This window comes from Periophthalmus magnuspinnatus, chromosome 8 (genome assembly GCF_009829125.3).
Source record: "Periophthalmus magnuspinnatus isolate fPerMag1 chromosome 8, fPerMag1.2.pri, whole genome shotgun sequence".
Lineage (NCBI taxonomy): Eukaryota > Metazoa > Chordata > Actinopteri > Gobiiformes > Gobiidae > Periophthalmus > Periophthalmus magnuspinnatus.
Genome location: NC_047133.1, coordinates 15,998,795 through 16,025,669, shown reverse-complemented (window position 1 = coordinate 16,025,669; position 26,875 = coordinate 15,998,795). Strand labels below are relative to the sequence as shown.

Here is a 26,875-nt window from a genome sequence, read left to right as displayed (position 1 = left end):
TACATATAGTAAAAAGTAGCAGGCCCAAAATTGAGCCTTGGGGCACTCCTTTACTTAAAGTTTGATGATTTGATTTAAACACTACTGTCTGGGTTCTGTTTGAAGAGAGGTCACAGTTTTTCAGTGTAAAGTGAAATGGAGTTGTTGGAGCCGGAATCGCGCTCATGATCACTTCCTGTTTGAAACGTGGTGGCTAGCAAGTTAGCTATGTCCATTTATATATACAGTCTATGTATCCCCGATACTTCAGTGCAGTTGTGTAGTACTCCTAACAGATTGTCCTTGTGATATATATATAAAAAAAAACACCACAATATCCTATGCAGCAATGTCCTTTTTTATTTTAGACTTTTAGTGAAAGTACAATAAAATAGTGCTAACATTTTACCACTTTTTTCTTCACAAAGAAACATATTGATGTAACAGGAACAGTCCGTGGGGCAGACTGACAAAACATATTTGTAAAGATGGTATTAGACTTTAAACTGCATTTTGCCGTAGAATCTTAAATGCTTAAAATGCACTTGCGGTAGCGTACACACACACACACACCTCCACAACATCCCTCAACATCCCAGCTGTTTGACCTGAGCTGTCAATCAATGTCCCTTTAAAATCCCTTATAAACTTTTACTGCAAATACCCAAGTCCTGCTCTTGTCAATGGTCCTTTAAACAGACAAGGCAATCCAAAATGGCTTCCTCCTTCGTCTAGTGACCTCCTCCTCCTCCTCTTCTTCTTAAACCAGTTGAAGAAAATAATTCCTCTATTATATTTTGCGAGAGGTTAGTCCGATTTAACAGCACAAATATGTAAACAGCTCGGAAAATAGGCAAAACACGTAAAATCCTCCAAAGCGTTCCTTAGCAGTGCAAAAATAAAATATGACGAATGAAACAATAAATAGACTTTGTTCCTCTGTGGTGTCCCGTGGTGTATTTACAGTCGTTCTGACATTAGCAGTTCTACATTAGCACGCAGCTTTTTGCACGGTCCTTGCGAATAGCAGGGGCCTGGTCGGGCAGAGGGGGTAGGGGCAGTTGGGATGCCCTCTTCAGGCCCCTGCGGGAACTACTGCGTTTCATTTGCGTTTTGTGTGGTCGTCGCACGGATGCCAGAGTGGTGATGTGAAATACGTCCCGTACGCTGTTCTCAGAGGTTTTGGATGTGCACTCCACGTAAGCCACGGCCCCCATCTGACGAGCGATTGTGCTGCCCTGCAACAAAGAGCAAAAATACAGAAGGTGAATGTTTGTGTGAGTCATCCACGTATGAGCCACAGGAGTGTGAGTGTGACGTCACCCACAGCGTTCAGCTCCAAATGAAGCTCATCGAGGCTAGAACAGTTATAGGGGCCAATTTGGAGCCCATTCCTGACCACGAGTATCATAGCAACCAAAGAGCCAATCCAGAACAAGGCTGATGAAGGTAACGACCCTTCCTACCTGCACCTCTGGTTTAGCAGGGATCGGGTGCTTAGCAACGCTGTCAATCAAACCTGTTGATCACTTCCCGTTTGGAACATGTGTGTAAGGCGCGTTAGCTATGTCCACTTATATATACGTTCGATGTGTCTGATCCATAACAAAAGAAAAATGCACTTCTGTCACTGGACAAAAGTTTTAGAGTGATGACATTCTTCCTCAAACCTAAATCAAAACAAGGAAAACAATAGGGCTAGCCAGTATGCTAATAGCCAATATGCTAATAGGTGTGAGAGCATTAGGGACTTGAACAATTATGCTAAATATGACTGAGGCACAGATCTTTGTGTAGCTCATCAGACTGAGCCAACAAACTGAAACTGATGAACAAACAGATGTGTTAGCTTCAGTGTAGTTAGCTCGTCTCTTCAGACAGATAGAAGACAGTGTCCAGCAGTAATCTGACCGGAACTGAAGAAGCAGCTTGGATTAACAGCAGATTAAGGAAGCAATCAAAATACAGAAAGGAGCCACAGGACTTTAAACTTGGACGAGGGGCCTTTTTACTCTCACACACCTGAGATACTGTCCTGAATAAGTTGAACTGCAGATGGCGCTGTCGTCCTGCCTCCACTGGTTGGAAGACAGCGCCAAAACCTGTTTAAATCAGCTGACCAATCACGGCACAGCAGCATTATGTGACCACTCTGAGGCGCTAGTGAGCAGTTCAAACTGTCAGGGATGAAAACAAAATAAACCAGGACCAGACCAGGACCAAACCAGGACCAAACCAGGACCAAACCAGGACTAAACCAGGTCTAATCCATTTGTAGATAAAGTTCAGTGCACAACAAACTGCAGGTTCAGTTTTTGATTGAGGACGGTGGTTAAAGATGCACTATGTATCTTTTCTGGTGTAAGGTTCGCTGCCTGCTCATGTCCATAGAGATGTTACTGATTAGCTGGAATGTTCCACACTATGACATTAACCATGTCTCATTACATGTCAGATCTGTGGAGAGGGGACCCAGAATTAATGTTTTTTTAGGTACTTTTGCTATAAAGACGACTAATGCACGTCATATACAGTGGAACATCACAGGCAAAGCGAAAACATCTCCATGGAAACAAGCAGACAGCATTAAAGTTACGTGTTACATAAGGAAAAGTTACATAATGAACTTTTAAATCACATTTTTAAAGAAGAACAAAGCTTACAGACAAAGGAAGGGATGTGTGTGTTTGTTATAATAATGTAACACAGAGTAGACGACATTACAGCAAAACTTCAAATAAAAACCATATCAAACGGGCTGACCATGTGACCACAGGCTCGCCGGACCAAACCGCTTTATACGGCTCCAAATGAAAACTGCTGTGGACTCTGAGCAGTGGAGGAAGGTGACGAAGTACAAGTAGTACAGTATTTTCAGGTATCTGTACTTTACTTGAGTACATTTTACAGTGTGTACTTTTTACTTTTACTTGAGTACATTTGAGAGCAGTATCTGTACTTTCTACTCCACTACATTTTTGAACTGGACTGAAAAGTAAGAGTAGTTTTCATATGATTTGAGAGATTATTTTTACCATGTCCGTGGAAACATCCTCACTGAAGTTTTTGAGTTTGAATTTCAGATTTGACCAAACAAAATGAATAAAATGAATCTTTATTACCACATTTAACACTTTAACAGATGACCAACACTGATGAGAAATACTTTTACTTAAGTTGATACTTTTCATGTGATACTTTTACTTTTACTTGAGTAACTTTTTAGCTCTGTATCTGTTACCTTTACCTATGACTCTATTTTCTGATGTTTCCTCATCACAGACCTGGAGTTGTGTTTTGTTTCATTCACACATGTTTAACACACAAACTCTGTATATTTAGGCTGAGTTCTTCTCTTAAACTGAAAACACTCTGTTTCACCTTGTGATGTCATCATGTGGTAATACAGGAAGTGCTCCATTGTGTTCACTAGAATCATTTGGATAATTTCAGAACCTGGAACCAATCTCTACTGAACTAAAGGTGAAAGGAGCTGTTAACTTGAAAACTACCACTTCATGACATCACAAGGTGGAACAGAGCATTGTGAGCTTTGTAGATGTATACAGACTAAGAATAAAGTGTTACTCAAACATGTGTGAATGAAACAAAACACAATTCTGTTGGCTCGTTGGCTTTTGTCTTACAGATACAAACAGAAACTCCGCCTCCACTGGACCAACACCTGCTGCTAACGGCGCTTTTGATCGTTTCGCCCACATCAAATCAAAAGATCATTTCATTTTTGATCTCCTCCTTCTCCTCCTCCGTTTGCGTCTCTGGTTTCATGATTGAGACTCACCAGCGCACAGAGAGGTCAGATCAGACGAGACAAGACCGCACTTCCCATGATCCTTTGCAGGGCCACACAGAAGAGCTTTTCATTCATGTTGATTTTATCGTCGACTCCACCACGCATTCGTTTGAAATTAGCCCTCATTAGAAGGTCAAGAACAAAACACCCAGAATGCCCTGCCATAGTACGGCTATAAACTGTTAAAGGTGTGCTACAGCCATCTCCATAGAGATGTTATTGCTTTGCCAAGAATTTCCCACAGTATGGCATTAATCCTACCCATGTATATCTATCCCGGAGATACATGGTGAACCTTTTATACGTTGATATACACTACGAGTCAAAAGTTTGCGCCACAGACTGTAAGAAGTGGACCGAGTGAGTGTGATGAGAGGGGACACAGTTTTTCCATAGAAAGTGAATTGGAGCCAGAATCGATGGAGCTGGAAGTGCGCCCATGATCACTTCCTGTTTGGAATGTGATCATGGGCGCACTAGTAGGTTAGCCATGTCTTTTATATGTACAGGCTATGGTTTGGACTCACCTCTCATCCAATGTTTTTTAATCCTTTATTTTTTCTACTTTCTACATTTTATATACAGAAGACATCAGATATAAGACTTACGATATATGGAACTATATGGTAAAGAAAAAGCAAAGCAAAGGGAGGCCACTTTGAGGAATTAATATAAGGATAAATATAAAATGATATATATATATAAAAATAACTTTCTGTGTTACTTTATTCCATATGTCTTATTTCATATATCTGATGTCTTCTGTTTGTTGATAAAATGTAGAAAGTAGTAAAAATGAAGAAAAAAACATGAATGAGAGGTGAGTCCAAACGTGTGACTGGTCGTGTGTAGAGGAAGAAGAGGAAGAGGAGGAAGAGGAGGAAGAGGAGGAAGAGGAGGAGAAGGAGGGGCTGTGGGGGAAGTTGTCGTGACAACGTGAAATCCTTGATCAGATCTGTGTGAGATTACAGCAGAAACGTCTCGAGAGTCACACAGAGATCATGAGGGGCATCTGAGAGACGGTCAGAACATGAGAACAGGTCAGCAGAGCGAGAACAGGAGGAAATGACCTCGCCACAAGGACGACAGCTCGTTCAGTCGCAGAAAAGAAACTGTTGAAGCCACGTTTGTTTCAGTCCCCAATATTGATATAATAAACTCCCAGACTTCAGACTCTTTCACTCAGCCCTTTGTTTCATAAATTGATTTTTAAACTATCTCTGTTCACTCTGTGGAAAAGTAAATTGACCATCGTATCTGTCAGAAGAACAATGTATTTATTAAATGTATTTATGAAACAACGACCACAGACTGACTCAATACACCACCTGTTGAACTTTGAACTTTTAATACAAGATCTCATGATGGTCTACAGCGAAAAACTGAAAAATAGAGTGGAGGAGAGAGGGAGTGAGAGGGAAGGAGGAGAGAGGAGAGAGAAAGAAGAGAAGGGGAGAGAGCAGCAGACAAAGAGAGGACGACAGAAGGAGAGAGGGACAGGAGGAGAGAGAGAAGAGAAGGAGAGAGGGAAAGGAGGAGAGGAGGCAAGAGGGAGTGAGAGGGAAGGGGAAGGAGAGAGAAAGGAGAGAGGGAGAGAGAAGCAGACAAAGAGAAGAGGAGAGAGGGAGGAGAGAAGGATAGAGGGACAGGAGGAGAGGGAGGAGAGGAGGAGAGAGAATGAGGAGAGGAGGAAAGCAGCAGACAGAGAGGAAAGGAGGAGAGAGAGAGTGAGAAAGAGGAGAGGAGGAGAGCAGCAGACAAAGAGAGGAGAGGAGGAGAGAGGGAGTGAGGGAGAGAGGAAAGAGAAAGAGGAGGGGATGAGAGAGCAGCAGACAAAAAGAGGAGGTGAGAGGGAGGGGAGAAGGAGAGAGAAGAGAAGGAGAGGAGAACAGGGGGAGAAGAGAAGAATGTATAGAATTGATTTAGTGTGTGATTAGCATGCTAGTTGTTATTGCATTACTGTGAGGGCAAAATTCTCATAACCAAATTAACTACACCAGAAAATAATTCTAACATTTCCAAGGTTATATTTAGGCTGTTCCACCTTGTGATGTCATTATGTGGTAGTACAGGAAGTGCTCCACTGTGTTTTTAAACTCCACACACCTTCACTAGAATCATTTGCATCATTTCAGACTTGGAGTTGCCAATTTCTACTGAACTACAGGTAAAATGAGCTATTAACTTAAAAACTACCACTTCATGACATCACAAGGTGAAACAGAGCGATTTGAGCTTTGGAGTATATCTTTATGGTTTGCATTTTGTCTGTTTTGAGTAGGACTTTTTATGACTATGATTGTGATTACTGATTTACTCATTTCAAATTTGACAAAGGAGCATCTATATGATTTATTCAGTGTGTGATTAGCATGCTAGTTATTCTTAGCATTACTGTGAGGGCACTGGTTTCTGAGGGTTGTGAAAAGTGTTTATAAACTCATCATGGTGAATATTTCGGATGCTCTAAATGCATAAGGTCAGTGAGGAGTAACTTTGGATCACGGCAAACATTTAAAACACCCGTACAGCGCCTTTAACTGCACATAACGCACATGTAGACCTGTGTACCACGGTCTGAGAACCAATTTCCTTTGACATATTAATTGTTCAGGCAGATTTAGATATTCAGATAAAACATAAAAGCAAAAGTGGCCGCTGAGTAATGACCGAGGTAGTTTATCGTGTGGAGCAGTGACCTCGAAGCCCAGCAAACGAGGAGCCAAGCGCGATAGAAACACTGTGAATTTGAATCAGCGTTTAGCCTGTTCATGTCGGGCTCATCCAAGTGTGTTTTAGCACTGCACAAAAGCCCAAAGAACAAAAGAGCATGTCCCACCAGTTCTGTCTGAATGAGCCACGTTCAGTGTTGTAAAAAAGCAGAGATGTTTTGTGTAATGAGGATGAAGATCAGTGAAGTGATTTAGGCAGGACTTTATAACAGCAGTTTGTTTGGTTACATTTATGAGATACATTTTTCTTGGTTTAGAAGCATAGACTGTATATATAAATGGACATAGCTAACCTGTGTGGCCGCTATAACTGTTCTAGCCTCGATGAGCTTCATTTGGAGCTGAACGTTGTGGGTGACGTCACACTCACTCAGTCACTTCTTTATACAAACTGTGATGTAAAGACAATCCTCTTACATTAGGTGTCATTGTTTTACACTCCTGAAATGAGTCTGTAAACACTTTTAAATAAGTACACAGTGCACCTTTCGCTCTCCTTTAGACCTGGGTCTGGTTTAGTCCCAATTCTTCCCGTTTAGCCTCAATGTCTGACTCTGGGTAAAGCTCCACTGTGCTTTCTCCCTCCGCGCTCTCCATAGGCACACGTCCTCCTCCTGTCAGCACATGCGGTCAGAACGCTGACCGCAGCAGGACGGCCCTCAGGACTAACACCCGCTCTGCTTCTGGAGGTGCCTGATTGCTCCTTCTCTCACTCTCTCTCCTCTGGGATCTCACTCTAATGGACCAGATTGTTAAGACTAGGCTGAAAACCCACCTCTTCTCCCTGGCATTTAACCACTGCTGTGAAAAGGTGGTAACGTTAGCACCTTTAGCTTGAGCTGTTAACAGAGTGAGAATTTCCACATCTCAGACAAAAATGTAAAAATACAGTCAGCTGATGTCAGACCCAATTTGGGTGCATTTTGGGACATTTTGGGTTTTAGTGGGGTGTTGGGACATTTTGAGGAGATGCTAGGACGTTTCGGGGGGGTGGACTCTGCGACATTTCAGGGGTGGACTCTGTAACACTTTGGAGGGACTCTGGGACATTTTGGACGGACACCGGGACGTTTCCGGTGTAAGGTCACTCACCTGCTCATGGGTGACGGGGATGAGGCGTTGCTTGGACAGTTCTCGTAGAGTGTTGACGTCCGTTCTCATGTCCAGTTTGCAGCCGACCAGCACCACTTTGGCGTTGGGACAAAACTCCTGCGTCTCGCCCTGCCACTGCAAAGACAAAGACACGAGAAGAGTGAGACAGATATGATGAGAATGTGTGTGATGATCCAGAAACACTGCAATATGGATAATAATATAAAATAAATGACAAACACTTAACGGCCCATATTACCTTAAAGGGCCCATATGACTCTGTTCTCTGATCTGTTCTAATGTTATTTCCTCATCTCAAACAGACCTGGAGTTGTGTTTTGTTTCATTTACACATGTTTAACACACAAACCTGCATATTTAGGCTGAGTTCTTCTCTCAAACTGAAAACACTCTGTTCCACCTGGTGATGTCATCATTATCGTGATAGGTCTTTGGATTTTTTGTGTTTTCTTTAAACACTTAACGTTGCATTATTGTTGAAATGGGGATTTTTAAGGACCTTTATCGGGATCAAGGACATTAGAAACATTTGACAAATGGAATCAGCCTGTTATTGAAAACTTTCCTGATATTTCAATTCAATTTATTTTAGTAAAGCCCAAAATCACAACAGCGGTCGCCTCTTTGGGCTGAACATGAGAAATTATTGAACCAACAGAAAGTCAGAGAATCAACAATGAAACAGAAACAGACAAGCAAATGAATCAACAAAAACAAACAAATGGAGAAGTGTCCCAGAGCGCCCCGTCTTTAGACCCTCCATCTCGGCAAGGAAAAACTCAAAAAACTCAAGTGGGAAAAAGAGAAACCTCCAGGAGAACCACAGTGAAGGAGAGATCCACATATTTAGCACCAATATTTACAGATTTGTGAGTTAAAGAAGCAGCTGTATCTCGTCACCATGGAAACACAACATTTTGTTATAACCCAGGTAAATACATCCTGTAGTTACCTGGGTCAGGGCTGGTTCGACATTTTTACATTTTCATAATGACACAACAGCGAGACAAAAACAAAACAAAACTAATCATCGGTGCCACAGCTGCCCTGGGGCACACTGACAGAGACGTGGCTGTCAGTCTGCACCAATGGCCTCACTAAACGTCACCAATGTGTCATTTACCTTGGTCACAACAAGTTAAATGTTTTAATGTAAGCCACGTTTTTAAATTGAAGACTCAACATTACTGCTTTTATAAGTGAATCTTTAAATACAAAATTATACTTAAATTTCCTCCTCGTTTTGTTCACATTCATTCATCAGAGCTTTTCCATAGCAACAGACGCCATAGAAACCAGAGCTTCGCTGATAAAATAAATGTGATTTTGTTTCATTTGAGTCTTTACACAAAATGCTTCTTCAGCCCATGGCCTTTCCCTACACTTTGTACAGCTGAGCCACGCATTTATAATAAAACTGGAATTATGGATATTTAAAAAATGTGGATGTGAGAAACTAAAGTACCATTCGTTTTCACATATGTTTTAATATGCACGGTAGCTTTAACATCACAGTAACTGGAGTATTAGCTAAAATCATAGTTAAACATTATATTTCATTAAAGCAACACTGTGTAACTTTCTGGAGACACGTCAGACGCATTATTCCAAAGTTAAAACTACGTTGGAACATCCTCACTCGCTCAGTTAGGACCATGTTTTCCTGTTTTCAGTACAATAAAAACATAAAAAAAAACCAACAAAAAAAAAAAACAACAACTAAAACATGTTTTTATTTTTGGGTATTTTTTGGTTAAAAAGTTCCGCGATGGGGCTTTAAATAATTGATTAAATTGATTTGCATATTTCTCCTTACCCTACGATGATGTTATATATTGCTGATTGGTTGTTTATTAGAAAAACTTTTTTTTTCTCTTAATTTTAACGATAAAAGGAGATGAAGACAAGACTCTGGACAAATGTGCAGCTCCTTATAAAGGTTTAGGGTAAGGGTTAGGGTTTGGGGTTAAGATTAGGCTAAAGGTGTAGATTTTATAAGGGTTTGGGGTTTGGGTAAGGCTTAGGTTAAAGGTTAGAGTTAGGGTTGGGTTTAGATTTGAGTGGAGTACGTGGAGTACGGGGAGTATGTGGAGTATCTGTAAACATCTCACACTGACACATGACGCATCTGTCAACAAATCTATTCTGGGCTGAGCTCTTGAAGAAGCTGAAACCAGCTCAGATTCAATAACACAAACTGAACCAACACAGAAACACTGCTCTGGGAAAACTGCTGTCCCAACACCACGACCTCAAACTCCATTTTGAGTTTTGAAGGCAAAAGGTTTTTCGTGTGTCTTTATTTCTACAGTGAGAGCTCAAGGAGAGTACTCAGATAAAATACAGAACAATACAAACAAAAGCAAACAAACCAAAAACTGCACAGGTCCATTTAAAACATTAAAAACAGGAGCAGGCATGATATAAATGTTATAAATGTTTATCACCAGAATATTAAAGTGCATTAGTGGCACCAATCTATCCAGTTGTACATGTCCTTCAAATATATTCCATTTCCCTTTTTTGTATGTGCGTTTACAAAAAGCGCTGTGCAATATTATTCTATTCAAGTTTATTTCTATAACACATTAAAAACACCTTCACCTTCAATCCTGTGCAGTGTTCAGCAGCCAAAGAGCTTCAACACAAAACAAAAACACAGATGCACAACACAGAGGAACAGAACAAAAAAACACCTGTATATCCTCTGTAGAGGGCGCTGTTCCATAGTCTGGATGCTGAACAGAAAGAGGTCTGGGCTGCAATAACTCCCTCAGATAAAGAGGAACCATAGAGCGCATACTGACCCATAGAGCGCATACTGACCCATAGAGAGAAGACTGACCCATAGAGCACAGGTCATAGAGCGCAGACTGGCCCATAGAGAGCAGACTGACCCATAGACAGCAGACTGACCCATAGAGCGCAGACTGACCCATAGAACGAAGACTGACCCATAGAGTGCATAAGGACCCATAGAGTGCCACCTGATGTGTCCTGTCTTAGTTATTACAAAAAAGGTACAGATATTTTTTGGGGTATTTTTGTTTAGTTCTATTAACAACAAATAAAAGTGACTATTGAATATTATTCATAATAATTTTCCTACAGACTTTTAATAACTGACCATTTGCACAAAAATAGTCAAATTAATTTCCTCCGTCTAAGTCTAAAAATGCTTTTACAGACCGAGGCTCATGTGAAGGATCTATAGTGGACAGCTACAGCATAGAAATATATACTTGTACTATATTTTCTAAGTATAAATATAGTAAATAAACTAGTCTACTAACTAAAATCTTATTAAATGAGTAAATCTGTGGCTATAATAAACAGATTTTTTAATATAAACAGAGCCTTAAATCAAACATTAAGAATGTTTTCTATGGAGGTGTTTATGTCAAGAGCAGGATTCAAACTGCCAACCTTCAGATAAGCTCTACTGACTGAGCCACTGTCCTTTGCTCCGCCTCCTGCAGTGTGTTTAAAGCCACAAAACGTCGTCTCTCCCCTTCGCCGGTCACTGTCTGACCCCAGCGCTGGCTCATCCCATCGGGTCAACACTTGGATTTGGTTTGGTGATTGTGCAACAGCTTCTCCACGTGGCCGCCCGACCTTAGATACGGCCAGGGTTCAAAGGTCGCGACAGACTCCTACCAAGGGAATTATGGGTAATGAAAAGCCTGGAGAAAGTCTCGGTTCCCTGTGTCGACCAAGTTCACTGAAGCTCGGGAGGGATTCGAATCCGTAGTAAAAAGGTTAAATCTACAACGTCTGTGAGGAACCGTTTAGCAGCTAACACCAAAACCGCTAACACGTCAACAAGCTAGCCGTGGGAAATGGACCAGAGCGGAGTTCAAAGGTCCCAAAAATCACACGAGGCTTCAAGATGAAAGAGGAGGGAAAGAAAAAGAAAGTTTTACACAGAACACATGGCACACTTATACAGGACTGTTAAAGAGGGGGGAGAAGAGAGGGAGGAGAGAGGAGGAGAGGAGAGAGAAGAAGGAGAGGAGAGAGAAGAGGGAGCAGAGAGGAGAGAAGAAAGGAGATGAGAGAAGAGAGGGAGAGGAGAGAGCAGAGGAGGAACAGCAGGTTTTACACAGAACACATGGTCTTATACAGGACTGTTGAAGAGGGATGAGAAGAGAGGGAGGAGGAGAGAAGAGAGGGGAGGGAGGAGAGAGGAGAGGAGGGGGAGAGATGGAAGGAGAGAAAAGAGGAGAAGAGAGGAGAGCAGAGGGAGGAGATAGGAGAGGAGAGAAGGGGAGAGAAGGGAGGAGAGAAGAGAGGAGGGAGAAACTGAATTAGTCTGGACAGTTCTTATGTTCCAACCATAGACTGTGTGAAGAAGTGACTGAGTGAGTGTGACGTCACCACAGCGTTCAGCTCCAAATGAAGCTCATTGAGGCTAGAGCAGTTATAGGGGCTAATTTGGAGCAGAGTTACATATTTGGAATTCTGACCACGAGTATCATAGCAACCAAAGAGCCAATCTGGAGCGAGGCTGTTGAAGGTCACGCTTCTTCACGCTCTTCTTTCCCTGGTTTAGCACAGAGCGAGCGCTTAGCAACGCTGTCAATCAAACCTGTTGTTAACTCTAATAGGAGCAACCTCAGGGAAAGAAAACGCCTGATTTGTCTGTTATTAATGTTCATATCTTGATTTACAGACACAATGTGAAATAAAAACACCAGGATCATGTAGAGAGGTCTTAAATACGAACATTTAAGACCAAAATGATGAGTCTGACAGCAGCAGTTACACAGAAAGTGAATTGGAGCCAGAAGTGTGTCCATGATCATTTCCTGTTTGGAACGCTAGCAGGTTAGCTATTTAACAAAATTTGTAACTTTGAGAGATCAGTTTGAAACTTCTTCTGTCTTTTATTTATAAATGTATGAACAAAATGTATTACCGTTGTCCCTCACTATATCACGGTTCACCTTTCGTGGTCTCTCTGTTTCGTGGATTTTTTTAGTGCAATGTTACATGCTTTTTTACAGTGTATGAACGTGCGTGGTGTTCTGCGTCCTGATTGGTTAAGGGACTGTAGGACTTCTGAATCTCATAAATGGATGGAGCAGATTTAAATGTCTTTCTTCTTTTTGTTAGGTCTTAAAAATCACACAGAGGATTTTGCATATTTTTCAGTATTTGAGTAAACTGAAAATTTGCCTAAAAATTCAAATTACACCTTTTTTTTTTTTTTTTTAGTTCAAACTTGAATAAATCAGACTTGGAATTAGATATTAAAAATTCCTTCTGTACGATTGGTTGACATGGTGTAAACTTTGGTGTGTGTTGGAGTGACTTTAAAACCTGATCCTTTTGTCCCTGTGGAGGAAACGCATTTGGAGAAAACAGCCTCTGAAGTGACTCTGTCCCATGGACCTCTGTGGAGCCAGATTTATTAAAGGAAATAAAACAAACTGACCAGGAAACTAAAAACTGAAAAAGCGTTTTGTACAGTCTCTGCTTAATGTGGACTTTGTGTTTTGGCTCAATGTGAAAAAAAGATTTTCAACCTGAGACTCTGAGTTTATCCCTGACACGGCTCTTTGGGAGTTTGAGGGTCACAGCGTTCTCATGAGAAACAAGCAGAGGAGGAGAGGAGGAGAGGAGGAGAGGAAGAAGAGAATTAGAGGAGAGGAGGAGAGGAGAAAGGAGGAGGTTGTCATGAGAAGAGAATCAAACAGAGAGTTATGAAAAGATACAGCCAGAAGAGAGGAGGAGAGGAAAAGAGGAGAGGAGGGGAGGAGGGGAGGGAGGAGAAGGGAGAGGAGAGGTAGGGGAAGAGCAGAGGAGGGGAGGAAGGAGAGGAGAGAGGGGAGGAGAGGAGAGGGAGGAGAGGAGGGGAGGGAGGACAAGGGAGAGGAGAGGTAGGGGAGGAGGAGAGGAGAGAGGGGAGGAGAGGAGAGGGAGGAGAGGACAAGGGAGAGGAGAGGTAGGGGAGGAGGGGGGGGAGAGAGGGGAGGACAAGGGAGAGGAGAGGTGGGGGAGGAGGGGGGGAGAGAGGGGAGGACAGGAGAAGCAGGCAGAAGAGGGAGGAGAGAAGAGCTAGGAGAGGGAAGAGAGGGAGGAGAGAAGAGGAGAGGGAGGAGGAGAGGAAGGAGAGGCAGGAAGAAGAGGTATGAGAGGGAGGAGAGGAGAGGGAAAAGGGAGCAGAGAGGATGTGTTCCTCTTGATAAACGTGGGCAGATGGCGCTCGTCTCTTGTCTGAAAACACAAGTTTTTCAAGGTCACGGGTTTAAGTGTCTCTCGGCCGCAGGTCCTCGGAGACTGACCTGGCAACTGGACAAGTCAGAGCGAAGGCTTTAAAAACCACTGTACAGATCTGAAGGTCTGGATTTTATTATCGGCTCTGCTGCGTCCAGAGTATTTATGGAAGCATTAACAAAATCATTAAATCAACCCATTGTCCTGTTTGCGTCTCTATGGTTCTCATCACTGACCCTGTGGATCATTTTGTTATACTTTACACATTTTAAATCACAATATTCATCTAAAACCACTTAAAAGAAACAAGTCCACTGACTTCCACGTTAGAAAACTGCGGTGTCCGATGGGAGCTGACGTCACCGTAAACGTCATCACAACAAAGTTCTGCATTATTTATCGTAAACCTGGAAGTAAGAGCCTTAAGCAGCGTTAGGACAGCACTGGTTAGTCTATATCTATATATAAATGGACATAGCTAACCTGCTAGCCACCACGTTCCAAACAGGAAGTGATGGTGGGCGCACATCTGCCTTCACTGACTCTGACTGCAATTCACTTTCTGTATAAAAACTGTGTCCCCTCTCTCTGTAACTGCTAATGTCAGACTCGCAATTTTGGTCTTAAAAGTTCGTATTAACCCGCTCTACATGATCCTGGGGTTTTTATTTCACTATTGTGTCTGTAAATCAAGATATGAACATTAATAACAGACAAATCAGGCATTTTGTGTTCCGCTACTGTTAGCAACAGATCTGATTGACAGTGTTGCTAAGCGCTCGCTCCCTGCTAAACCAGCGGTGTGAGCGTGAAGGGGCGTTACCTTCAACAGCCTCATTTGGATTGGCTCTTTGGTTGCTATGATACTCGTGGTCAGAATTCAAAATATGAAACTCTGCTCCAGTCGTCCTCTATATAAGCTGAGCTTCATTTGCTTGTTATGTTACAAATAAAAAAACATCAATATTTGAGTCTCACAAACTTTGTAGAATATAAGGCTGAACATAAACATGGACTTTGACATTTAAAATATCATGTTTTTCCATCTACTCCTCCTGCTCCGAATGAAACAAAAACAAAAATCTTTCTTAACTATTAATGACTAAAATATCAGATTCACCAGCCAAACTAGCCCCATAACTGTATTTTACACAGCTGTGAGGCTAATTAGCATTTATGATAACCCACAATGCACCAGTGTGTCTCCTCCATTCTCCTCCGCTGACCTCGTTTTCTTCTGAGAGCTCAGGGTCAAGTGTCTGTTGACATTATAAACCCGAAAAAGAACCAGGGCCGTGACCTCTGTAAGACTGTTTAAAAAACACAACCCCAACACTGAGGAGGAGGATGAGGAAGAGGGAGAAGGAGGAGGGAGAAGAGGAGGAGGAGGATGAGGAAGAGGGAGAAGGAGGAGGAGGGAGAGGAGGAGGAGGAGGAGGGAGAAGGAGGATGAGGAAGAGGGAGAAGGAGGAGGAAGGAGAGGAGGATGAGGAAGAGGAGGAGGAGAGGGAGAAGGAGGAGGAGGAGGGAGAGGAGGGGGAGGAAGAGGAGGAGGAGAGGGAGAAGAAGGAGAAGGAGAAGCAGGAGGGCGAGGAGAAGTTAATTTTCGTATTAACCCGCTCTACCTGATCCTGGGTTTTTATTTCACTATTGTGTCTGTAAATTAAGATATGAACATTAATAACAGACAAATCAGGCGCTTCTTTCCTCAAGGTCGCTCCTGCAGGCGTTAGCAACAGGTTCGATTGACAGCGTTGCTAAGCGCTCACTCCCTGATAAACCAGCAATTTATACAGTCTATGTTCACACATGTTTAACACACAAACCCTGCATATTTAGACTTCTTCTTCTTTAGAGAGTTCTTCTCTCAAACTGAAAACACTGTGTTCCACCTTGTGATGTCATCATGTGGTAATACAGGAAGTGCTTCACTGTGTTTATAAACTCCATACATCTTCACTAGAATCATTTGGATAATTTCAGACCTGTAATTGCCAATGTCTACTGAACTAAAGGTAAAAGAAGATGTTAACTTGAAAACTACCACTTCATGACATCACAAGGTGGAACAGAGCATTTAAGAGATGTAGACAGACTAATAATAAAGTGCTAATCAAACACGTGTGAATGGAACAAAACACAAGGTCTGTTTTTGAGGAGGAAATAACATTAGAACATGGATTAAAGCTACAAGAGTCAAGTTTTATTTAATATAGAATCTTTAAACTTGTAGACAGATTTTGAGGTGTTGAATTTATTCTGCAAAAATTCTATAAATTGGACCGTTCTTCTTAAAATGGTCTCAATCGATATTTAAACACAACAGCAATATAAAAGAACCTTTTATTTTGTGTTGAAAATGACATTCTATTATTTTTAATAAGTGGCTTTTAATGAACATTCTCAGTCAAACGTCTGAAATCTGGTTTTGTGACTGAGAAATACAAAATGTAAAACACAAAACAAATGAAAAAACCTTTTTAATGACGCTGTCCAGAGTCTCCGGGCGGCTGATGTCGAAGCAGATGAGAACAGCGTCTGAGTCGGGATAAGCCAAAGGTCGCACGTTGTCATAGTAGGAGGAGCCTGAGGAGAAAGAAAAGAACAAGACATAAGATTAAAGGTCCATATGACTCTATTTTCTGATCTATAATGTCGTTTTCTTGTCACAAACAGACCTGGAGCTGTGTTTTGTTTCATTCACACATGTTTAACCTCAGCGATTAGAGCTGGAGTGAAACTGGCCAAAGTCTGTGCGAATTATTCAACTTTTAATGTCCAACTTGTCCAGATGACACAGAGAGATCCTGGTGATGCTCGGCCAAAAACCCTTGGACGAGTTTGTTAAAATACGGTGACAGGAAATGGCCAGGTCACATGATCAATCAAGTATGGATCACTTCCTGTAACTTTTTGTTTGGGACAGCATGACCAAGCCACCAAACAAATTTAGTTTAGTTTAGTTTTTAGTTTTTTTTAGAATTTAGTCTACGATTTGATTATATAGGATTATACAGGAGTGTGATGAGTCATACTTAGCAAATATGAATCCAACATGGCCGCCCCCTGTTGGAGTGGATGGTGCTGCTGTAATATTTCTGACTTCTCATGATCTTCTTCTGTCCACTACCTCTGGACATATGAAGACAAGCTAACGACGCTCAGGTTCATCAGGCTAAAAGCAAACAAACTTATCTATAAGGAGACAAGCTGTGATGCTAGCACAAGTGTTTCAGGCTAAAATCAAAATTAAAAATCAAAACAAGGACATTCTGATTCATCGTGTCGCCAACTTAGTTTTTATTTTATCCATCCAACATTTCCAGAATTAAGTCCATAGAAAAACAGGTGGATTATAGATCCTCGTCCCGTCCCAAACACACTCAAACACACAGTCACACACGTCTTGGGGTCATTTCAATTTGACAGATGTCCTTTGGTAAAACTAATCCGTGCAAATAGGGCTGTTGACATCTGACTGATGTTTATTTGCATAGCGATGGCCAAACAAATGTGACAACCCCATTAAACCTGACAAATGTGCTCCAAAACCATCTCCCTCCACTGTCCAACCTGAAGCCTCTGGAGCGGACGTGTGTTTGAAAATGCTACTACTAGTCATTTGTAAGTGAGAAAAGAAGAAATAGAGAATGTAAATGGGGAAAAAACCAAAATCACACACACAAACTTCACTTACAGTTGTAAAAAGCTGTTACATCTACAAACCATGTTATGTCTTGTTGTGTCTTGGTGATGAGACATACCAAGACACACCACTCGTCACCACTGTGTATGTCTGGTCACTATGCTTGACTTGTATTAAATAAAAAATACAATTAATTTAAAAAATGGGGAGATTCTGGGTATTTTTTGTTGTTAATATAAGATTTTGCTATGGAGGTGAATAAGTCCCTTTTTTGGCTCATTATTGGTACATTCTGCTGTTTATTTGTGGCAGCTCATGTCTTTTAATAAAACTATCTACATAAAGTTGTTTCAATATTATTATTTATCGCGACATTTCTCTGGAGCGATATACAGAAGGGCCTTGTTTATCGTGAGGGTTATGTTCTAACATAAATCCACAAACTAGTCAGCTTTATTTTTTACAATTATCTGTTTTAAGGCTGTAAAACCCCTCACCACACACTTTATACAGGCATTAACATTTTCTCACATCCCTCTCTCAAAGTTCAAACCTTCGTAGGCGCCTGTGTCGGTGCAGAACGTTACATCAACATTGTGGGTTTTGTCGGGGAGAAAACTTGCAAACATACAGCACTTCAGAGTCACACTGTGATCCAACGTTTATGTAAATTTGTCTGAACACATTCTGTACTGCACAGGAGACACGGCACAGAGGAGACTGATGGACAATGGTCTACAGTCCCTCAGCCAATCAGGACGCAGAACACAATGCACATTCATACACTGTAAAAAAAAAAAAAAAAAAGCATGTAAAATTCCACAAAAAAAATCCACAAAACAGCAAGGAAGCGAATATATAGCGTGATATAGTGAGGGACAACTGTATCAAGCTTCAAAATTAGTTATGTGCCGGCCTTACATTACGCATACATAAATACATGACCAGTTTCAGAAGCAAATAAATAAACTTAACAATCAAACAGTCCTGAGTGGACATGCTGCAAACAAAGCTCTAGTCATTATTCAAACTGTTATATTTTTCTAGTAGCAAAGAAAATACAGTTTTTGGTCACATTTTTGAGAAGTCCACACTGCCTGAAGTCCGGTGTTTCCAGACGTCAGAGAAGATCCCACCCCCACCAGAGCAGCACAGCGTCCCAGCTCTGGACAGTCCACCTCGCTCTCCTGACTCCACGCTTCATATTCAAAAGGCTGGCTGTCCACCCAGAGCCAGTTTCCGTCCAAAAACCTCAACCCAATCCAGACGTCTTCAGTGACCAGCGATTTTCCCAGCTCTTTATGCATCAGCGTCAGTTCTGTCTGTGATGCCACACTGGCCAGATCGCGGTGGTTCTCCCTGCAGTACTCCAGAGCCTCCTCCCAGGTCTTCTTCTCCATCACAATGTGGACTTTGTAACAGAAAAACGGAAAGTCTGAATCACCATCTTCATCATTCCACTGCAAGTCATTTCCATAAATAACACCCTTATCTTCTTTTCCATTCGAGTCGTTGGGTTCTCCAGAACTCCAAAAAGTTTTGTTCTCTTGCACGGCACCACCTCCCACCCATACCCACTTCAAATAATCACTTGCGCTTCGGGTCAATCCGATCCAACTCGTCTTGCTAAGAGCTTGAGGGTTTTGCGTAATAAGAAGTTTGCGATCGTAGTCGTTGCTGATCGGAGCGAGGTCGGTGTAGCTGTTTAGGCAGTGGCTTCGAGCATTGTCCCATGTCTTTTGTTGGTTTACATAAATATATTTAGCAGATATTGTAGAAACGACAAAAACCAGGAGGAACATTTGACCGTTTGAAGTCATGGCTGTCTCTTGGCAGTGTGGTTAATCTAAGTACATATCATATTTTACATGGGTGTACTTGGTTTGCATAGGGATGGACCTAAACAAATGATTTCCCACTGTCCAAATAGAAGTTTAAGGAAAAAGAGAGTTTAAAATGCCCCCAAGGATTACATTGAAAGTAGTAAAGTATCTGTAAAGTAGTTTTAAAGTAGTAAGTGAATGTTGGTTACATGTATAATTCTGTGTATGACGGAGGAGTTTCTTATGACTGCAATGCAAAGAAAAGGAATAAGATGCAAAGTGAAAGTCAACCTCGTCTTATTCAGCTGACAATAATCTCCTTTGTGTTCAAGTTTAATCAGCACATTCCAGCTCAAGTTTCACTAAACGGTTCAACACCACAGACTGTAAATAAGTGGACTGTGTGAGTGTGACGTCATCCACAGCGTTTGGCTCCAAATAAAGCTAATTGAGACTAGAGCAGGTATAGGGGCCAATGTGGAGCAGAGTTCCATATTTGGAATTCCGACCGCGAGTATCATAGCAACCAAAGAGCCAATACGGAGCGAGGCTGTTGAAGGCAACGCCTTTTCCTGCCCACATCGCTGGTTTAGCAGGGAGCAGACGCTTAGCAACACTGTCAATCAAACCTGTTGCTAGTGACCTGAAGGAAAGAAGGTGCCTGATTTGTCTGTTATTAATGTTCATATCTTGATTTACAGACACAAGTGAAAATAAAAACCCCAGGATCATGTAGAGCGGGTTAATAAGAACATTTAAGACCAAAATGACGAGTCTGACAGCAGCAGTTACAGAGAGAGGGAACTGGAGTCCATGGAGTCAGAAGTGCGCCCATGATCACTTCCTGTTTGGAACGAGGCGGCTAGCAGGTTAGCTATGTCCATTTATATATACTCTATGGTCGACACATGTACGAAACAGGCTAATATGGGTTTACATGTCTTTGCAATGACACTTGTATTATTTGTTACACAATCACACACTGTTCTGTTCATTACAGCTCAAGAACATGAAAATATTACAAAAATATGAGCAGATCTCATGGCTGAAAAACATGAGCTAAGTGTTGACGAAAAGAATAAACACTCACATTTGCATGGCACTGGTTAAAACAATCATGATCAGTTTAAATACTGACTTTGAATAACAAATCGAAACAATGTAGGCCACATAGACTGTATATATAAAGATATATATGGTATATATAAATGGAAATGGCTAACCTGCAGGCCACCGTGCTCCAAACAGGAAGTGATCACCCATCGACTCTGGCTCCAATTCAGTTTACATTGAAAAACTGTGGAGCCATGGTTTAAACTCCAAAATCATAGAAGTACGTTATCAAAACGTTGGAACTGCTGTGTTTAACACTGAGGCTGTCGTGTGTGTGATCACATGTTCAGCGATGTGTCAGAGGTTTATCGGCCCAGCTCACCTCCACATCGCTCGGCTCACCTCTGCTCAGCACAGATATAAAAACCTTCACCAGCCTCGCTCCAGATTGGCTCTTTGGTTGCTATGTTACTCGCGGTCAGAATTCCTAATATGCAACTGGGCTCCACATTGGCCCCTATAACTGTTAACCTTGATGAGCTTTATTTGACTGAAGCTGAACGATATGTTGTCACTCACCTAGTCCACTTTTTACACAGTCTATGGATACGACTCAGGACGAATATGAAACTGTCTCATATCCCTGCATTAAATTTTGTGCCAAGATGAGCCTGAAAATGGCAGTGTGAGCCCAACTTGAGCGCAAAATGTATTACCACAATGAAACGAGCCAAACAGAACATGCAGATTCATCCAGTATTTGGATTGTAGATCTTCAGATGCATTTGTTTGGTGACGTCCTCATTTGCAAATGAGTTTTTGGTAGACACAGGGCCAAACCATTTACATGAATTTGTTTACCCAAAGCTTGTGTCATGTGGTAGTCTTAAGATGACATATTTCAGTGATTTTTATTAAATATTTTAATTTCTAAAGTCAATAAATAGCCATAGCTAACCTGCTAGCCACTGCATTCTAAATAGGAAGTGATCATGAGTGCACTTCAGGCTCCATCGACTCTGGCTCCAATTCACTTTCTCTGTAAAAACTATGTCTCCTCTCTGTAACTGCTGCAGACTCGCCTTTTTGGTCCTAAAATGTTTATATTTACCTGCTCTACACGATCCTAAGGCTTTTGTGTCTGTAAATCAAGATATGAACATTAATAACAGACAAATCCGGCGCCTTCTTTCCCCGAGGTCGCTCCCGCTAGTGTTAGCAACAGGTTTGATTGACAGCGTTGCTAAGTGCCCATTCCCTGCCAAACCAGTGGTGTGGACTGAAAGAGCCAATCTGGAGCAACAGCCTTGCTCCAGATTGGCTCTTTGGTTGCTATGATACTCACGGTCGGAATTCCAAATATGGAACTCTGCTCCAAATTGACTCCTATAACTGCTAGTTTTGATGAGCTTCATTTGAAGCTAAATGCTGTGGGTGACGTCACAGAGTTTACATGCAAAGTCTGTGGTGGATGCGCATCTAGCCCGCCCTGTGTTTTTGAGGTGAGTTTTCAAGCGTCAGAGCAGCAAGAATCTGGTGTTGACGTGGCGCGTCTTGAGCGTTCAGATACCAGTGTTGAAAATGCTTTTTGCGTTTGGCGTTTGATGCTGCAGTTATTTAGTGATGTCATTATCCGGAAAAAGTACAAAGACATCAGTCACAAAGTAGTGGAAACGTAAAGGCTAGTCATGAACCCAGACACATCGCAGAGACGATCGCCTCCGTTGATGGGTTTCATGTAATAAATGCACTAAAGCCACTCTGTCAACCTGGTCTGCAGCGCTCACAAAGACACAGGGAAAACAAAACATCTGAAAGACTCTCGCAGACTCCAACGGACGTGGGTATTTTTCTCTGACGTGCGTCCATGACACGCATCAGAGGCGTTTGTTCTCAAATGAAAATGCGTCCAACTAGAGGCGTCTAAGGTGTTTTGGATGCCCCGGTGTGAATGCAGCATTAGTCCACTTCTTTGTGGTACAAACTGGCCATTGTCAATGAACAAAAATCACAAACTACAGACTAGCTTTGGCGTTTTGGTGGAGCATAAAACAAAGAACATTAATAGTACAAATAAACTATGACACATAAAAATATGGGAATTCATAAAAAAATAAGGTAAATAAAATATAAACAAATGCAAACTAAATGAGATAAAAGCCAAAGAAAGAAACAAATAGACATAAAAACAGAACCAAACACTGACAATATTATGGACCTGTTTTTAGATTAGATAAAGTAGTGTCCAGCTTGAATCCCTCATAAACATCATGGGTAGAGTGGTGAGATGCACTGACCCACAGGTTGGCGGTGTGATTCCAGCTCCCACAGATGAATACTGTCATTGTGTCCTTGGGCAAAACACTTCACCCCCAAGTTTCTACCATTATTGCTCCAACATCTTCTTCAAGGTTAAGATGTCCGTAGTAACCGCTGCGCCTCCAGACCATCCATCCATTTTCTTGTTTATCCACGGTTGGTTTGCAGGGGCAGCAGCCTAAGCAGGGACTTCCAGACTTCCTTTACCCCAGACACTTCCTCGAGCTCCTCCAATGGGACCAGACCAGTCCAATCCAGCTTAGAGTTTAGTTCAGAAGTCCTCGTCACTGCTCAAGGCTCCAGGTCAGTGTAGCTCATCTCGAGGTGGTGGTGGTTGTGAGCAGTCAGCCAGATTTGCAGTAAAAACACATTTTCTGGCTGAGGCAGGAAAACCAACCCGAAGCGTCAACCCTTCCAGCTCCTGACAGCCTGGACTCCTGGCCACTGGTCTGGCTTTAAGTGTCTGTGTTTTGCATGATGTTTTGCTTAAACATCATTGTCTCTCTTGCCAAATACCCTGTGTTGGTGTGGTGTACTCACAGTGACTGAGTGAATGTGACGTCACCCACAATATTCAGCTCCCGTCAAATGAAGCTCATTGAGGCTAGAGCAGTTATAGAAGCCAATTTGGAGCAGAAACGCATATTTGAAATTCCGACCCCGAGTATCCTAGTAACCAGTGAGCCAATCCAGTGTGAGGCTGTAAAGGGCAGGCTTCAGTAGGAGCGATGCTTATCAACCCTAGCTTGATTCAGTATTTCTGTCTCATGTTAACTTTGCAGGGTGCGCTGGTGAGCTATTCAATATTTAATATTTTATATATATATATATATATATATATATATATATATGTCCAGGTTATTAAAACACACAAATGCTACATCAGGTCCATCCAGATTCGACAAAAAAGTGACAGGGATTTTTAAGCTTCCAAAATGGCTGCTTCGTTAAGAGCTCGTCATGACCACACCCTGAGACTTATGTCAATTCTTTTAACAACTTATGACTCCAGATATGTCCTGATGATGCTGCATCAGATCCTCAGATCCAAACTCTAGGATAAGTTCTTTAAAGTACAATCTCTAGATTTTGGACGTCTCCAGTTTGACCCAATATGGCCGACGTCCTGTGTGGTTTAGAAAAAATAAGCTCCGCCCTCTCATATCTTGTAATGTATTTTGATTTTTAAAAGCAACTTACAGCTACAGAAACAAAAGAGGAAGAGGCTCAAGAGGCAGAAGATCCACACCAAACAGCTCCTAATAAACTCCCAAAGTCCAAACTGCAGGTAAATCTCTTTCAGTCCTTGTTTAACATCTGATCTGTTATTCTGGGGCACGCACTCTTCCTCCTCCCGCGCTCTTCCTCCTCTTCCTCCCCCTTCACCTTCATCACATCTGAAGGCGCAGAGCAGGGTGGCGCCTGCTGCTTTCACAGACCCGCTGGTTACAAGGCTGCACGCTCATTAGAGACTTGTAAAAATTACTCTGGTTTTCAAGAAATGCTGTGGATTTGGGAACGGCGTCTCCTCTGCCCCACACGACGACGGGCTGGAAGGAGCTGGAAACACATGGCATTTTCTCACACCGTGGATTTTAGGTTTGGTTTAGAGATGCACTGTTTACAAACTGTGGATCTCTATATTCATCTATGCTTCAGAGCGATGAAGTTAGGACCGTTGCCATAGTGATAAACAATTTAACCCTAACCCCAAGTAAGCAGCAATCTGAAACTCATTAACATAATCTGTTTTTTTACTGAAGTACAGGTGTAGAAGATAAGAGCACACACACATACAGATATGCATTACAGTTGCACTGAGACAGAGCTGCCTACAGGGGGCGCCCTGAGAAGAAGAATCTATTTTGAGTCAGGATGTGAGCGAGAGGCCAGTCCTGTCTATTTCCTTAGAATTAAAAAGAATTAAATCATACTTTTATTTGCAGAATATTTCGATGTGTAAACCAGGGGCGGTGCTAGATATTTTTGGTGGGAGGAGCTCTGGTGGATCTGACATGAACGCGCGTAGCTCCTCCCTCTACCATGTTTGAGTCGTTTAAATATAGTTAGTCTCTCTAGTCAAACTAATACGGATATATATATATATATATATATATATATATATATATATATATATATATATATTTTGTAGTCTCACTCTGTAGTGAATTTGTATCTTTTTAGTCGAGGTTGGACGTGCATTGAGTGAGACGAGGAGCAGAAGAGGAGCAGAGACGAGAGGCAAAAACGAGGAGCAAAAATGAGGAGCAGAGACGAGTACTTAAGTTCAAGAACATCACATCAAATATTGGAATGGAGTTACAAGAGCTCACAAAACAATTATACTAATGCAGAAGCAGGACGAGGAGGTCACAGGACTGAAGGAAGGAGAGAGGAGACACGGAAAAGGACAGAGAGAGTGAGAGAGGAGACGAGGAGGACAGGAGGGGTGGAGGAGCAAAAGAGCATCGACAGACGAAGTGCGTAATGTAAAATAGAAGGTTTAAATATCAAATTAAAAAAAACCAAAACATTAGGCTGGATTTGACTGAGTTCAAACGCAACAAGAAAAGGAGAAAGAGGAGATGAAGGGAGGAGGAGAGGAGGAGGAGATGAGGGGAGGAGGAGAGGAGGAGGAGATGAGGGGAGGAGGAAGAGGAGGAGATGAAGGGAGGAGGAGGAGGGGGAGGAGAGGAGGAGGAAAAGGTGAAAATGTCACATTAGGTCTGATTTCATTTTAAATTCAAACACATTTTATTGTGGTTCTGGAGAAATTCACAGGAGGATTTTCAGGTTTGGTGGAAATGTTATTCACAAATGTAAAGTCTAAAGTCATGTGAGCTAACGCTGAGCTAACACTGAGCTAACACTGACTGAATATTTCAGTTCTTTCTGTGTTAAAGACGAGCTCCTCTGTATCGCCAGAGTTCGTCCTGTGAAACTATGAAACAAAACAAACTCCCGTCAGATCCAAACACGAGGCTCCATCTGCAGAACTTCAGGACCTGTCCCAAACTCACCTCAGGAGAAAACATCGTCTAACAGTTTAAGAGAAAGTTTAAACGCTGCTCTCAGAGTCGCCTGATTTAAAGACAGCTGACGCGTTTCAGCTCTCTGTTCTGGAAGAGCGACAGCTGAAGCTCCAGGAGAATGTTTCAAAGTAAAGTTAAAAGTTTCGGACTCAGCAGCAGAGACCAGCAGCTTTTTCATTTCTGAGACTAATTTCAATACTGCAGTTTTAAGCATCTGCCGATTCTCGATAACAGTCGATACCAACCGATACCAGAGACTGAAAACAGCATTTATTTACTTTAACGAAAATAAAACAGCTGAGTGTTGTAAAAGTCCCTGTGGTTTAGATCTACAAACTCTGGGATTTTTGTAGATTAGCAGCTCCTACTTAAATGTTAAAGCTCCACTGCGTAACTTTTCTGGTGGGTTGCTGTCTGAAATGTTCCGCAGCATTAAAGTAATCCATGTTTTAATAGGTGTTCCTCCTGAAAACACACATTATACAGCGAGCAGACTTGCCTCCTCACAGATCTGACCTATAAATGGCCTGGTGGCGTTTCCCTGGAGATAGACAAGTTTAATGCCAAAGTGTGGAACATTCCAGGCAAAGTGATTACAAAGCAACAGAGACAAGCAGGTAGCGAACTCGGAGCCAGAAGCACACCCATGATCACTTCCTGTTCAGAACGCGCAGCTAGCAGGTTAGCTATGTCTATTTATATAATCAGTCTATGGTTTCCATTAGAAAAGTTTCACAGTGCTGCTTTAATGAGAGGAAGTGGAGGGGGTGATGGGGTTAGATGGAGGCAGGTGAAGTCGTTTGCTTGTGTTTGCGTCGCTGATGGAGCAGAATCCCTAAAACGCTCCGTCACACAGAGTCCGAGTCAGCAGAGTTGAATGTGAAACGCTGAGCTCTGATTGGACGGTCACACATGAGGAACGCCGCTGTTTAAGACGGTCTTTAGTATGTATCACAGAGGAGCAGACGCTCCACGAGGGAGAGGAGGAGGAGAGAGGGAGGTGTGTATCACAGAGGAGCAGACGCTCCACGAGGGAGAGGAGGAGGAGAGAGGGAGGTGTGTATCACAGAGGAGCAGACGCTCCACGAGGGAGAGGAGGAGGAGAGAGGGAGGTGTGTATCACAGAGGAGCAGACGCTCCACGAG

At 42.1% G+C, this 26,875-nt stretch overlaps 1 protein-coding gene across 1 annotated transcript in view; it reads right to left on the bottom strand.

Moving 5' to 3' along the window:
• Nucleotides 1–317: 317 nt before the first annotated feature.
• rnd2 (Rho family GTPase 2) overlaps nt 318–26,875 on the bottom strand; it is a 58,403-nt gene continuing 31,845 nt past the window's right edge. Inside the window, exons 3-5 of the mRNA XM_033970798.2 lie at nt 16,334–16,443; nt 7,618–7,752; nt 318–1,217 (exon numbers count right to left, since the gene is read on the bottom strand). Of these exons, the coding sequence (XP_033826689.2) occupies nt 966–1,217; nt 7,618–7,752; nt 16,334–16,443 (497 nt within the window). The 3' untranslated portion in view covers nt 318–965. The remainder of the gene's footprint in view (nt 1,218–7,617; nt 7,753–16,333; nt 16,444–26,875) is intronic.